The sequence below is a fragment of the Chinchilla lanigera genome, unplaced genomic scaffold (genome assembly GCF_000276665.1).
Source record: "Chinchilla lanigera isolate Chin_1 unplaced genomic scaffold, ChiLan1.0 scaffold00008, whole genome shotgun sequence".
Classification (NCBI taxonomy): domain Eukaryota; kingdom Metazoa; phylum Chordata; class Mammalia; order Rodentia; family Chinchillidae; genus Chinchilla; species Chinchilla lanigera.
Window position 1 is genome coordinate 29,021,499 of NW_004955409.1, and position 16,774 is coordinate 29,038,272.

General features: G+C 34.1%; 1 protein-coding gene across 4 annotated transcripts in view; it reads right to left on the reverse strand.

Annotated features, from left to right (window-relative positions):
- The window catches only part of Nubpl (nucleotide binding protein-like), a 199,588-nt gene that overhangs the window by 147,890 nt on the left and 34,924 nt on the right, over positions 1-16,774 (reverse strand). For all 4 annotated transcript variants that reach the window (XM_013510457.1, XM_005376951.2, XM_005376953.2 and 1 more), the window contains exon 4: positions 8,654-8,744. In XM_013510457.1, coding sequence (XP_013365911.1) covers positions 8,654-8,744 — 91 coding nt within the window. The remainder of the gene's footprint in view (positions 1-8,653; positions 8,745-16,774) is intronic.

The window sequence follows — 16,774 nt, forward strand, 5'->3', positions numbered from 1 at the left end:
AGAGAGAGAGAGAGAGAGAGAGAGAGAGAGAGAGAGAGAGAGAGAGAGAGAGAGAGAGAGAGAGAGAGAAGAGAACAACACACATTGTACTCATGTCTTCAAAATAGTAGTTACATAACTTAAAAATATGGACACACTGTCATGTCTAAAATATAACTTTCAGTTCTCATTTTATTTAGGCACTCTAAAAAATGTTGACTACTTCCTCCCAAAACTATCTCCTTTGTCTTCTAGGGTGAAATGATGTTCGTATAGTCTTTGTTTCTCTGATCACCCTTTCTTAGCCTTTCCCCATCCTTTTAGGTAAGTATGCCCTATAGTTCTATTTACACTCATATCCTTGACTCCCTCTAAAACTCTTTTGGATCACCATGTTTAAATCAGAGTTTCTTAATCATAGCACAATAGACATTTCAGGCCAGGTAATAATGTGTTGTGGGAGGATGTCTTGAGCATTATGGGATGTTTAGCAACATCTCTAGCTTCCACCCACTAGACTTCAGTAGCATTCCCCAGTTATGACAATCAAAACTGTATCTAGTCACTGCTGTCTCCTGGGAGACAAAATCACTCCTGACTGACAGCTAGTGATCGAAACTAAAAACTTCAATGACTGCCTATTGTGTATATATGTACATGTGTGCACATACACATATACAATACACATGTGTACAGCCACACACAATGCTAACTTCCTAATCTGTGTTTTTAGTCCAATCCTCCTTCCTGAACCTTAAACACACCAACCTCTGGACTCTCTTTGCACATTAAATGTGACATATCTAAATCATCACTGTTTTCCTTAAAATGTATTCTTTTTTCCTATATGCTCTATCTTAATGAATGATGCAACTATCTGCACAGTCATCCAACCCAGAAATCCAGGAGCCTTCCTCTGGACCATTTTCTCTGTCATATTGAATTACCAAATCTTACTCATTCAGTCTCCCTAGTATCTCTCAATTAGGACCCCTTCTCTCTACTTCTGCTGCCACAGATTTAACTCAGGCCTTATCCATCTCACTGGATCACTGCAATAGCTTCCTAATTGCCCCTACTTCCCATCTGTACCTTCCTAATTGCCCCTACTTCCCATCTGTACCATCGACTACTTCCCCTAGTACCTTTCCTTCACACTGCTGCCAAAGTGGCTCTCCTTAAATGCAAAACTGATAATGTCACTCATCTACCTAAAACCGAAGATAGCACCTCATAGCTTCTGAATCATTGTAACTCTCAATCACAAGAAGGCATTTATGACAGGACTCTCAACTACCTTCTAGCCCTCTTCTCACTCTTGCAACTACTCATAGCAACTTGGACTTGAACCATGCCAAATAACTTGCACTCTGCAGCTTTTAACATCTTCTATCACACTCCATGTTGTTCTCACTTTATATCCTCAACCGCTTCCTCTAATAGACCCCTGGCTTACCCACTGTTCAAAGTTTTGCAAGAGTCACTTCTTCCGAAGTCTTCTCAAAACTCTAGTTTTATTTAGAGTTTACAAAACGCCATGCTTTTATTTCTATTATAGCTTTTACTGATGCTAACAGTCATTGTCTTGTGTTTCCACTATAAGATCATGACATAAGAGACCAAATCTTACTTGATCAGATAGCCAAAGTACTAAGTATATCTCATGCCTACTAATGACCTAGGAGACATTCAATAAATGTTTACTAAATGAAAACAAATGCCCTTTCAACATTTGGTTTTTGACCCAACTACAATTTTAACACTATGCTTAAAATACGTAGAGTTTTTCTTTCAAGGACAACCATTTTTATTTTAAACCAGTGCTAGTTAAGTAACCAGCAAGTAACAAGATTTTTATAAAAAGCTCCTTTCTTTAAATACATGCATGTCTGTACATTTTTAGCCACAAAATCTGTGATAAACACTTATATGAAAAAAAGCCCTAAGTGTTCCTCTAATGACTATGGTGCCTATTAATATATCCAAACAAAACCATCTGAACTCAGCTCTTCCTGATTACTAAAACTACAGTACTTCAATTTTTAGTTACTATTCTTGCCCAACTCTGACAGTCAGAATACTCTTCATATTTGAGGCTATTGCATAACCATTTGTTTGAAATAAACCAGTTTCAGAAGGATCAAATGACCATCAGTTCAGACAAGGCCCTTATACTAGAATCCCAATCCCCACAATATTACTGCACTTAAAACAGATCAGCAGTACTTGTTCTCATAAATCCCCCTTTTTTTTTCTAGTATATCTTGGTCATACAGATTAAGGGGTTTCATTTGGAAGACTCATACATACTTATAAACATACTCTGATCATTTCGAAACCCCCATTCTTAAAGGTATCAAGCTTTCAGTTCTAGACTTTGATATTACCAAGTTTGATATTTTAAAAATCAAACTTAACAAATTAAAAGAATAAAAATCAATAAATACACACACAAGCTACTTTATTTTCATTATGTATTCTATTGAAGACACCTTTGAAACTATTTCTAAATATTGCTCATATACCTCTTTGATGTATGTGCTCCTTCAAGAAATTAAATCTTGAACTATATTGGCTTAATAGATTTGGGGATCATTAATAATAAACTTTCATATTGTTTCCTCTCCTTTCTTCACTCCAGTTTTGCACTACTTGATTAGTAATACATAGGGCTCTGCTTGCTGGGGAAGACAGCTTAAGATACCCTATCACCTCAAAAAAAAAGTTTGTGGTTCATATACCAAAGGGAGATCTCTATCCCACTAAATTGGAAGTTGCAATTTCTGCTTTCTTTTCCTTAACTGAAACACCTCAAAGACAGCAAAATAAAATCAAAACTTTACTGTCAACTGCTTCCTCATTCACTACTTCTCCTAACTTACTACAAATACCAGTCTCCAGCGTAAACAGACTCAATGGTCTTTGCATTAGTGTCCACGTACTATTTTGGCTTGGCAATGAGAATAGCCTGGGGAAAGAATGATGGGCTACACTGCTTACTAGTTCCTCTTCTTTTTCCAGACTGTCATAGTCTCAGGGCTGGATTCTCAACATTGCTATTTTTATCACAGCTCAAATTCAGACCCAAAAGGACTCTATTCCTCATAAGTAGGCACAGCAATGTTAAACAGTTTAAAACTAAGGATAGCACTGGACTGTCACATGTAAACAACCTGACCAATTATTTCACTCCATATAATATACATAATATAATGCCACATAATGCTATAAAATATAATAATATAATAATATATAATGTATATAATGCTCAAAAGTCATATTGGAACCACAGAGACTTTTTCCTTTAAAAATAAAAATAAAAAATACAAGGGGAAAGGTGGGTGTAGTGACACATAAATGTAATCCCAACTACTTGGGAGGTTGAGGCAAAAAGTTTGCAAATTCTAGGCCAGCCTCAGCAATTTAGCAAGACTTACCTCAAAGCAAAATATGTAAGTGCTAGGAATGTAGCTCAGCATTCCTTAAATTCACTCAGTACTATTAAAACTGAGCATGTGGAATGGGGTGTGGGGGTAATTGCTCGATCAGTCCACTGATTGGATTGGCACCGCCATAATCACAGTTGGACCAAATACTATATAAGGGGCAGAAAGAAGCTTGCTTTGCTTTCTCTTGTTACTGTTGCTGTTTTCTGCCACCATGAACAATTGTCCCTCTGGCATGTGCCACTCTGCCAGCAGATTATGAACTGAAACCTCTACAAACTATGAGCCAAATAAACCTTTCCTCCCTTAACTTTGGACGTTAGGTATTTTGTCTCAGCAATGAGAAAAAACTAACTAAGACACCAATCTTGATGAATAACATTTCATCTTAACCCAGTACTCTGTACGGATACGTACCATATAACACACACAGAAAGAAAACTGAAAAAGATGCCATATTTCTTTTTTTTTCATTTTTTGTAGTACGCTTACTTCTTCGCTCTCTAGTTAACCTCACCAAATTCAGACTTAACATTTTTCTTTTTTGTTGTTGTTTTGTTTTGTTTTTGGTTTTTCTCCGGTACCGGGAACCAAACTCACGACCTTGCGCTTGCCAGGCAGGCGCTTTTTGCCGCTGAGCTAAATCCCCGGCCCTGCTTTTTTGTTTTGTTTTGTTTTGTTTTGAACATTTTTCATTATTTATATGCTCATGCTTTTTTCTATAGAGTGCCTGATTCATAGATTCCTTATATCTTACTCAAAATTCATTTTTACACCCTACCTTTACCAAATTACATTCTTTCTTAAATGCTTTATCTTCTGTTAATCAAAAGGCCAGGGAATAGTTTTGTCAAGTACCACTAAAAGGTTTCTAAAGTAGCCAGTGAATTACTCAAGCAACTATGGATCAGCAATAAGGGGTCTACTTTCAATAGCATCAGAAGGCACAAAACAGAGTACAGTGTTATAAATAAAACTGCCAGCTAATCCTCCTTCTACCTAATAATAGTAAATTCTTTTAGTTCTTCTTATCTGAAAGAAGATACTGAAAAGTGATCATTTTAATATTTTTGGAAGACATTTTAAATTACCAAAAAGTTAAGAAATAAGAAAAGATGTTTTATTTTTAACCTGAGACTAGTCTGGAAAGGAGAAATCAGAAGTATAACCATTGTTAACAGAAAAGTCATATCATTAATGGCCACATAACAACTTATCCTGTACATCTCAAGGACAGTCTTCAGACATAACACAAAAAGTGAAAGAGAAAAACAAAAAGAGACTACCAGACTTTGGTGGTGGCAGGTGCTAATCACAAACACAAAGATGTACAGTCTATTTCTCTCTCTCTCTCTCTCTCTCTCTCTCTCTGTCTCTCTCTCTCTCTACACACACACACACACACACACAGAAATCAACCCTATTTGCTGCCAACCTAAGAAGAAAACCAGTAATAACAGTTAAATAGGCAGTAACTCCAAAATATGAGTTGTTCTATGATTGAACAAAGCATTCTTCCACTGATTTCATTTGCTGCAATCCTCAGCTAAGATGGTTTGCAGGACAATAATAAAAATTTTTGAAAAGAGACTGATTATTTTTCAACTGAGAATGTCAGAGGGATAAAAAGGGTTTTAGTACTTTAGGCAGATATTTACATTTCAAACTCATTAATGAATTATACAGGAAACTGCAAACCATGTAAAGAGATGAATGAGCTTTGGTTTTGCTGAACTAGAATGAGGAAGTTCTTCCCTGAATATACTGTAGTTCTCATCTCTGAGATATTTCAATGCTAAAAACGCCTAAAGCCTGAGCAGAACAACTTTTGAGATTCTTTTAACCCCTATTTATGTTTTTTTTAAAAAAAAAAGTCACCTTGGCTTAATATTCCACCCACAATACAAGATAAAATCAGACAAAAAAAAAAAAAAAGGAAAAAGTCACTTCAGTAACACTATGTTTAAGGAATACAAAAAAAAAAAAAAGGAAAAAGTCACTTCAGTAACACTATGTTTAAGGAATACAGCCCAGACACATCTCTAAAGATAATCAGAGGAACTCCAGCATTAGATGAAACTGAAGAGTCCACAGTGACCCAAAGAAACAAACCATAAGTCCGAAGTTTTGGACTTCCACAATATCTGACTGTGACCATTTCCTATTAACAACTTCACCAACTCCTCTAAAACAACATGGTAACTTCAGGAATATCTAGAGTTGGCTCTCATTCTTTATGCATTTAAATTACCTTTAAGAAATCTTTTTAAAAAAAGAGGAGGGGATTCTTACTCTTCCTCATAGCTTTTACCAGAGATGTGCTATTATAAAAGGTCATTTGCTCAAGCTGATTTTCCACACATTCTCCTAAGTGCACATACATATTCATCCCTAAACTTGAAAAAACCTTACTACATTAGGGCAGATAAAACAAAGAACTATAACATGAGTACAAAATTACTATCCCACAATGACAGAAAAGACAAGAGTAAGCTACTCAAAAAAAAATCTCATATTTAGTCATTAATAAGCACTATGTCACTCTCAATAAAATTACTTGACATTTTCACTTTAGTACATAGGTTTTAAAATTTTCCTACTTCATTAGCTCAGTACATTAAAAGACACTCTTCAGTAAAACTAAGGAGTAATGAATTCACAAATATTCAAAAAGTGATTTATCATCACAAAACTGTGAAAGTAACACAGATTCCTACCACCAAAAGTCATTTTAGAAGCTTAGTAAAAAACCTCAACCTAGTCACAAAAAAGAATACTACGTTGGAAAAATATACCAACACATCTTTGTAACTACAGCTTAATATTTACTTGCTATTTCAACTGAAAACCTTACAGTCAAGAATTTCTATGACCACATAACTTTGAATATTGTCTTATTTAGGAAATCAAAATGGAGAAAAATAACTGGCATTTGTTCTTTTTAAAAAAAGGTTATATTCCATCTTAAATGTTTGTTTCTCCAATCACACATAGATTTTATTCTAAATACCACTAGGCTCCCAAAGGAACTAGCAATCAACACAATATCAATTTGTTGATATTTTTATACACTATCCTTTCTACAAACTGTACATTACCATAATTCTGCATAACAGCAGAAAAATCACTATCATCACTTTTTGCTGACAGAAACATTCTCAACCTAAGAAACCCCAAACTATTAAAAACATAAAATTTTCCTTCAGTTATTAAATTTGCTTTTCTAAAAATCAAATATAAAATTTGGTTATTAAAGCTAAAATTTTGTAATTACAAAAAGTGTGGTTTGTCTATGATTCTCTCAGAAAGGAAAAAGACATGAAGAGAATGTGGATAAATGTATAAGTTGCCAACCCTATCACAAAGTCTTAAAACGAACAAATGGGCAAACATTAACATATTTCTATTTAAGACAAATAGGTAAGGCTGAAGTCCCTCTATGCCTCTACAATTGTCCAGTTCAGTCCAGCAATTGAGGAATGCCTACAAAGCTAGGATTCAGTCCCTGCTCCACTTCCCTAAAACCTGAATTGCTAAAAAAAAGTCTTTCACAGCTTTTCTTTATTGTTAATCAGATAATTTTATGTTGCATTGTGTTCTCTGTAATAGAGACTATAACAGAATAAATCAACATAATAAATATGTAGAAATGTCAAAATGATGCCAATGAATATAATGTAGCAAGTTTTCCTAAGATTAAAAAATTTATTTATATCCTGGGTTTTCAAGAATCCACATTCTTTTAAGTGAATGTCTAAATCATTCAATTTATTTCCCAAACAACTTAAGATCAGGTTGTCAACACCAAAGAAGTATTATTCCCCAAATTTCTAAGACTTTCAGTATCTTGTCTCTACCAAACAGCCTACTTAATGGCAGACAATTTGAAAACATCAAATCTAAGATTATAGTTTCAGTAAAGCAAGAAGAAAAAAAAGTTCACTTTTAGTATTTATTTTGGCACAGTCTGGACAGGCTACTTTAGAAAAGAATGACACTGAAGGCTTCATTTTGCCATCACTCCTGTGCTGCATGCACCGGTTTTCACAGTACTTTAATCAAGAGACGGACATAATGACTATCATTTATAGTATGCAAATCCATCACTTCTTATTTGTGAAGTTTTGACATTCTGGCTCATGTCACATATCTGCAAACTAAGTATGTGTTGCATTAAAAGGATAAGAATAAAGAAACTAGAGTAACAGCTTTGCAAGCTTATGTTTTCACAAAACAAGAAAAAAACTATGTAAGTGGCTTGCAATATATGACTGCTAGAGTTCATTTGAACACCACTAGCTCTTAAAATTTTCTTCAAAATGTTACAATCTTACTGTCTCATAAAGAATTATCCAGACTTTAACATAATAATTGACTCCAACAAATAAACCACAAACAAAAGTACCTGTAATAGTAACAATGCCTAATTAACTTTTGATAACTAAAATAATAATTCTATTACTTATACAGAGCCAATAAATATCTATCAATAAGTACAGTTATTTTGTACTAGACACATGGAAAATAAAAGGCCCAATAAGAAACAAAAAAGTATTCAATTTGGTACTTATTATAATTAGAAATCAATTTCATCAAATCCTTTCATATAAAACTATCTTTCAAAGAAATTACCAGATTTTCAAATTTTCATTTTTGATCATAGCATTTCTTTGTTCCTAAAGGTTTATATTTAATAACTTTATAAGAAAATGTAATAACAAGACTAACAAATAATAAAGAGTCACTCAAAAAATATTTCTCCATATTAATGCACTGAGTAGGCTGGGACATAATTCAATATTTTATGGGGTTTTTAAAATACTTTAAGAAAAATAGGACAATCTGTTTAAAGAAAATAACTTTCATCTCTGTAACACAAATATATTTCTATACATCCATTTAATGTAAAGAGACAATAATGAATATCAACACTTTTGATCACTTACTATATACCAGGAATGGTGCTAAATGCATTACACTTAAACCAATCCTCTCACCAACTGCAAAACCATTTCATTTATAGGGCTCCAAAACAAACTGGTTAAAGCAATTCACTCAAACCCCACAGCTGAAATTCAAACTCAGATAGTCTAATGCCGTATTTGATTTTTGAATCACTACAGTATGTGGTATATAAAGTACCCACGGTATCTAGTACAATGACCAACACCCAGTAGGTACTAAATGAAGGTGCAACTCTTATTACAATATTTCTCTTCTTTACTTACTTTGTGATAATTCTGGACTTCCTTTCAGATTCATCATCTTTGGAACTGAGGGACCATACACATCGGCATCTAACAAACCAATGGTCTTTGACTAAAAGAAAACAGAATTCACCATAAGACTATTCCCGTTCTTCATCAAAGATTAAGCACATAGCAGTAATAAGTCTGACTAATGAAAAGAAAATTTATTAAATACTTCAATATCATAACCTAAACTTTCAAAGCAACAGTAAATAATAGAACAAATTGTTTCAAGTAATTATTTTTTCATCTACTAATATATTCCAGATAACTGACCAGAAAAATGCACCCCATATGCTTTATACATTATAGTTCAGGTCTCTCATACAGTCTCAAAAATACTAAGATCTTTTGATCTAAGCATAACTTTGAAAACTAACAACATGGAAACAAAGTTAAAATAATGACTATGGCAGACAAAACCCCAAGGAAATGGAGCATTAACTTTTGGAAAGCCCACTCAAGACACCAAGGAGTACAAAATATGACAGTAACGAGCCCATAATAGTGCAAGTGAGAAATTCTGATACAGATCTGGCATAAAAGAGACAAAGTGCTAACAAGGACACTGGCAGATGTAATACAGAGACAACCTCTTACATGCAAGTGACAGCTACATACCCAAGGTTTTTTGGAGTGTTCATAAACAACTAAAAACTGTCTTCTTTGATGACCCATCTGGTTACCAAGTGTCAGAATAGCCTTTCTGGTCTCTCCTTGCTGCCAGTTAATCAGCAGCTTAGTCAAGAAACAGAAAACAAAATGCACTATTCCCAATATGTCTCTGTATTACATTCCCCCCAAATCAATGCACTATGTTTCTCATCTACAAGTAAACAGAATACTGACACTAACTATATTTCACCAAGTCTTACAACTCTCCCCCCATTCTCACATATCCTGGCAGGATAAAACTCTTAATCCCTGAGCAAATTTTTTTTAAAAACTGAAACAATCCTTCACCTTCCATGTTTTCTACCTATTTCCAAGCACAGAATTACTTTTTAAATCTTCCTGTCTGGTTTCTACAAATACACAAAATAAGGTAAATTCAACATTTATGTTCCTAATTCAGCTTGCAGTTCTAAGAAAACCTCCCTTAGTCACTGTGACTCAGTGTCCTCAGAGGGAAAACATGAGATTGACACTTGCCTCTGTCAAACTCTTGGTTTACTATTACAAATCTTAAGATGAAAAAATATAAAAGATGCTTTACTTTTAATAAGATGATGTGTATAAATGTTAGATTTAATCCATTTAGGTTAGTAATTTTAAGAAGATAGGAACAGTCCTTAATAAATTCTGACACACTTAATAAACAAGAGAATGTAGTTGAGTTAAAATAGAATTACATTTACTATGAACAACAAGATTTCAAATAAGAGAGCCTAAAAGTTTTAGAAATGAGGCTATTAACACTACAGTGTAGGATTCTACTAATGCTGTCACTGTCTTCCTATAATTTTATTTGTTTTCTGTATGTTTTCTGGGATACCTACAAGGACTATAAACTACTACAAAATAGTAAGAAACACTAATAAAAACAAAAATATTAGATCCTTTTTCCTTCTATTCTTATTTATACCAATTTTGGTTTTGCAGTAACTTGAAAGGCTTAGGTTCCAAATTTCAAATTGATCTTCTAATAAAGACTACCAAGTAAAATAACTTAGCCTTTTATGTTTATATGAAACAAGAATATAAGCGACTGTTCTACCTTAAATGCAACCGCTAGGGTCATCTTCTGCATGACTAGATCTGCAATTAAGACTCCTTCAAACTCTTAGGGAGAATGTATCATTTTTCCTGCCTTCTAGAGGAAAAAAAAAAAAAAAAACAGTCCTGCCTAAAGATGAACCCTTGGAACTATGGTACAAGAAAAAAGATGTGAATTAACACTTGCTGTGGTAGAACTGGATTTTATGTACTACCCAGATGGCTGACAATGTACATTATCACACAAAAATAAAGGGGAAGAAAGAAATTGCAAGAATACTCTGGAGATCCTCTGCTTCCCAGAGTGCTTAACAATAACTTAGAATCTTCTATGTATTGGAGTATCTGCTTACTCTCTCTGTAAGTAGTTACCCAAAGTTAACACCTGTACTCCCAATGATTTATCCATCAAAAAGGAAACAGAAGGAAGGAAAGTTGAAGATGGAGAAGAAGAGAATGAAGAACAAAGGCAAGGAAAGGAGTAAGAAAAAGATGAAGGGCAATTAATCAACAATGTTCTATTAAGACCCTGAATATACGAGGCCTCTACAAGCTGTATCTATGAACAAATCAAAATCTAAAAGCATACCACTTACGCCACCCAGGCACCAAGACTTTCATAACTCTATAGTATATTTCAAAACTACTTATGATTATATCTCCCCATTGCTTAAATTACTTCTGGGTACCAAACACTAATCTTAGTATTTTATTCACATTTCTCATTTAGTCCTTATAGCAAAGTGGTAGTATTCCTACATATAGATAAGAAAGCTGGAAAATAACACTCAAAAGAACAATGTTTTGCTTTTTTTATGTATTCTTTCTTAGAATGGGAACTAAAATATGAAAATACTAGCCTCATAAGCTTCCTCCAGAACTTTAACACACTCTACTTAGAAAAGACTTAAATATAAAGAATATTTTTTTCTTAAAGGGCCAACTAGTAAAGACTTTTAGCTTTGTAGCTCATACAAGCTCAATAGCAACTACTCAATACTACAATTGTAACATCAAAGCAGACATAAACAATACATAACTGAGCCACAGGGAGGAGGATCGCAAGTTGAAGCCCAGCCTAGAAAACTTAATGATTTAGCAAGGTCATAATTTGCTGACCTCTAATTTAGGAATAAATTTTTTTTTATTATCAACTTATTCAAGCATCCAACAATGCAATTTTCCTAGAGCCAAGAGTGGACAAAACATAATTACACTATCTTTTAACATCAGAGGAACTGTCTCAGTAAAGATTTACTTCTTCATTCTTAATTGGTTAATTTTTTTAAATAATTAAAGGAAGAGTTTTCAGACAATTTCCCTTGAACTAAGTTAACATGCCTTGGTTAGATTTTACATAGCATGAATAAAATTATCATCCAAAGCATAAACTGCCTAAATAATATCAGAATTGGCATAGCTACTGGATCAATACAATTAACACTGCTATAAAATAAATAAATTGATTTTCAAGTCTAGAATTCAGGCACATTCAAAATATGCCAAATACACTTCATTTGTTCATCATAATTTACTTCCTTAATTTAAATAGGCCACTGTCTTAAGAGTATAAATAGCCTTTCAGTTTAAATTTTCAAACCATTTTATTCTATGGAAAAATAAATGAGTAAGGTATAAGGCTATAAATAAATGTATGACACTGACTATTTACCTAGCTAAATTTTATAAATTCTTTCCACCTCACTCCTCCGATAATAATTATATTTAGTCAAGAAAGCTCCAACTAAGATTTTATTTATCTTTAATTTCAGCCAGGCTCAAAAGAATAATTACCACAAAAGCCCTACAGATACACAACAGACAAAAGAAAATTATTAGCAACACTAACTGTAAACTTATTATTGTAAAATATTACTGTTGTCTTTACTGTCACCATAAACTTAGCCGAATATGTTGTTATCTAATAACATACTTTTATTCTCACTCTCCTGCAGTATTCAAAACCTAGTAGATGATACAAAACAAAATCAAACCCAAGATACCATTTAGATTTTTGGATATCGTTATAATTTATAACACTTTGTGAAAGCTATAAAAGGTGGCAGAATTATTTAGAGTGATTATACTGTTTCATTATTACAGCATTAAAGCTGCAGTTTGAGAGCCTACAAGTCCTATTTCGTGCGTGTTAGATTTCAAAGGCACTAACAATAATTTTTATACTGCTTTGTTCTTCCAAAAGAATTTATCCTAAAGAAGACTGTAAAGCTTCATGACATGTTCATTTTAATCCTGTCATCTACTAATAGAACCCATCAAAACAATATGTTAGAGCATTTCCATCCAATTATTTCTAAATAAATACGACTTTAAGACCTACCTAAAGGCTGTCCTTTCCATATAAGTATCCAGCTAAGGCTCTCATGAGTTGCTGCACATTATATTAATTTAATCTCTGACTGAAAATTGGTATTTATTCAGTTTAGAGCTGGTTCAAGCCTCTTCTTTCTGCCTGTCTTTAAGTCAAGCTGTCATTCAAAAGAATTTCAGTCCTTTCATAGAGAAAAACATTGCCTAATTCTATTAGCTAGCATTAAATAAAAATCTGATCATCAGAACTAATAACTGAACACAGCAATAAGAGAATAATTTCCCATTGTTTATCAAATGTCTAAATTTTCAAGTTCAGTCAGGAAAGAGAGAGGGAAAAGGGCAACACAAAAGAAAAAGTTCACCTATTTGACTGAAACACGACTAGAGATGAGTTCGTGAAAAGTACAGAACTCCAAGTGGTAAATTAACTGCTTGCAAGTGGAAGAAAAACAATAGATTTCAAACTGAAGACTTTATTTTAAAGCACAAAGAAACCTAATTTTAGTCTTCTGTCCACTTCCCAGTGATGAAGAAATGGAGACCTAGATATAAAGCCATACCTGGGCTCAGGCTCCAACTCTTCCCTGCGTTATCATAAAGTCTACACACTAACAATCCCCAGCCACTCATCTTTCTCTTTCTCATATCATCTCCTGCCTTCCCCTCTCTCGCACATTTCAACCAGACACACAATGCCCCTTTGCAGCTTCTTAAACATACTAGACATGACAGCACCTTAGGACTTCTGCAGTTGCTATTCCTTTAGCCTGGAATCCCGCACCTACTCACACCCCTCAAACCTCTGAGCTCCCTACCCATAGCCACGTGGTCTCTCCCTCATCCCCTTCAAGTATTAAACATAATCAATGCAGTATGACCATTCTAAAATTGCAGCCCCATCATCACTGCAATAAACATTTCCTATTCTCCTCCCCGGTTTTTCTTTTTTAATCTCTATATCAGTATTCACCATACCATACATTTACTTATTTGTTTACCGTGTTTCTCCCATTATAACGTAAATTCCACTGAGGGTAAGGAATTCTTTAGGTTTTGTTCACTACTCCATGCACAGCACCTAGAGCAGTAGACAGTCGTGGATCCCTATTCCATCCTAGAAATTCTGCTGCACTGGATCTGGGCTGAGGTCCAACAAACTGCATGTGTAAACTCTAAGGTATAAGATGACCAGAATGTGGAACATGGAAATATAGGTGATATCCAAGACAGAGATGAGAATTTGCTAAAAGGACCTATACCTTGGGACCAGCAGCATCATGGTAATGATAACCTACATTAATCATAACTAATTTTGAACAGGCTCTCTTTAAAATATTTTTAAAACATTGAGCAGTCTGCTATGTGAGTAAATAGTAAATACTACATGTAACATGAACACAAAAAATAACTCACTGTTTATCAGAAATTCAAATATAATGGGTGTCCTATATTTTGTTTGCTAAGTCTAGCATCACTACTCAGCATCTCTTCATAACAGAAGAGCCAGAAAGATTTAGTTAAAACATGTCAGATCATGTTATTTCACTCAACATCCTTCTTTGCCAACAATGCCCCCATGTAGGAAGAAAAGCCCTCACAATCATTCACCAAATCCTATATCTAGCCAGTTCTTTACCCAACTCTTGCCCCAAACCCTATTAATTTTCACTATCTCTTACTTCTTTCTCCTAAGATAGTTCACTATATCTTATTCCTAATTTTCACTGTCTCTTACTTCTTCCAGAAGCCACAAAGGCCTTCTTACTATTTCTTAAAGAGTAAGCTAACATGTTCCTGCATACTGGACTTTGCACTGGCCATTCCTTCTCTCTGACACACTCTTCCCCTCCTAGAGTTACACAACATACTCTCACTTCCCTCTGCTCAAAAGTAATCTTTTCAATGTTTACCCTACTTTAAATTGCAACCCACCCTCACTCTCAATCACTGCCCCTCCCTTTTATCCCGTTATGTTTATCACTTTCTGAAATGCTATTTAACTTAATTATGATATTCAGGATCTATTTACTGTAAGCTCCATAAGGGCATCAATACCCCCAAGCACCTAGAAGAGTAAGAATTAACCATCTGTTGAATGAATGAACTAATGAGTGAGTGAAAAATCTCCATTTGTTCATCTATAGAATATGGGGATTGGTTACCTAAGGACCCTCTTAAGCTTTAACATTCTATACCTTAATGAAATTCCTTCTCTCAATACTTTCTATACTAATATGTTAAGTTATAGGACTCAAAACTAAATAATACATGTAAACTTTAAAATATTCTGGTATTTAAGGAGTCATAAATTTCCTTGCAGTTTATGTCTAACCACCTCATCTCCCCCAAGAAAATCTTATGTAATCTTCATTTTTCTATTGCTCTCAATGGGGGGTGGGGGAGGATACTTCATGGAAGAAAATATCTATGGAAATGATGGGCTGCCACATGAAATATGATAAAATAGGTATGATAGATGTCTGAAAGTCTGAAAATTAAGCAACATGGTACAAAAAAGCTAATCAAAAAAGGGAGTAATTTTTAAATCTGCTTACTACCAAGATCAGGCACATTACAGTTTCGTTTTTAAAAGAACTGCATAGGAATTTTGTGTTTCATTTTTTCCTTTTCTGACCCAAATAAACAATATTATCTTCAACAAGATAAAACTGTCTTCAGTACTACATTTTTATATGGTAAGTAACAGGGAAAAATAAATTAGGAGTAAAATACCTAGATAAAGAAAAGAAAAACCTTAAATCCTTGGCCTGCATAATTTTTTTTAAAAGTTGAATGCCCTTAGTAAGTAATCTTCAAATACTGAGAAAGTTAGAAAGCCTTTCATCACCATAGTAATACTTTCAAAAATGCAGAAAAAGATGCTTATAGATACTAAGCCCTAAAAATAACAATCATCTTCTTTGTGACATCAACTACTCTTTTTATTGCCAGAATCTAAGCCTGGGAACCTAGAAACCTAACCAAAGAAGAATCTCTCCCAAAACAGATAAAGTACTATAGCAAAGGCAATAAGTAATCAACATCAATTTCTTAAGAATGTCCTTAACTAAACTGCAAAGCAGAGAATAGCAGTTATAATTCTAGGAGCAGATCTTGCAAAGAAAACAGAAATTGGGTATAAAAGAGCACTTGATCTACCCTCCAGACAAAATCATGCAGCCAAGAGCTGGTTTTGAAAGGATAGCTCCATATGTCCTGCCCTTCCCGGAACAGCCCTTCTAGCACTGCCTACTGAGGATAAAGGATCCACAAGAAGATGGGACTGGGGAAACAGTTTACTTAGGAAAAAAAATTGAAAGGAAAAGTGAATTGGGTGAACCTAGTTAAGATAGAAGGAGGAGAATTAGTTTTAGAAAGAAATTGTTTTCTGAGAAAGATCTGGATTAGAATGAATGAATAAAAGAATCTATTAAATATAAAATTAGGGTAACTTTTCTCTTTCTAACACAGAAGCAAGTCCAGCAACCTCCGTGATCAAAGTGATAGAATGAATTACTGGCAGCAAGCTGCACTTTACCAAAAGAAATTTAAAAAATAGGCCACAGGGTATTGAGGAGAAGACATCCAGCCAATAGCTTCTGTAAAGCAATTCAAAAACAAACTTGCTATTGTTTCTATTGGAAGTCACAAAGCAAAATGCTTCTACCTAAAACCACACAGAAAACATGGAAGGGGAGCTTTGTACCTATCTGAAAATTATCTTACTACAATATTTTATTTTATTGTATTAGGTGAATATGGTGTGTGAATCTACATCCACGCAGAGTAGGAAGAGCACGTAAAGAAAAATTCCTAGGGGCTGGGGATTTAGCTCAGTGGCACAGTGCCTGCCTGGCAAGCACAAGATCGTGAGTTTGATTCCCAGTACCGGAAAACAAAACAAAACAAAACGAAAAAATAGAGGTAGGGTAAAGTATTGATTTAGTTTAATTGTTTTGGGGGTAAGAAGAATAGGAATAAATTATAGACCTTAACCAAACCCGGTAAATATGTTCATTTGGTGGGTTTAAAATAAAGAAAATATCAATT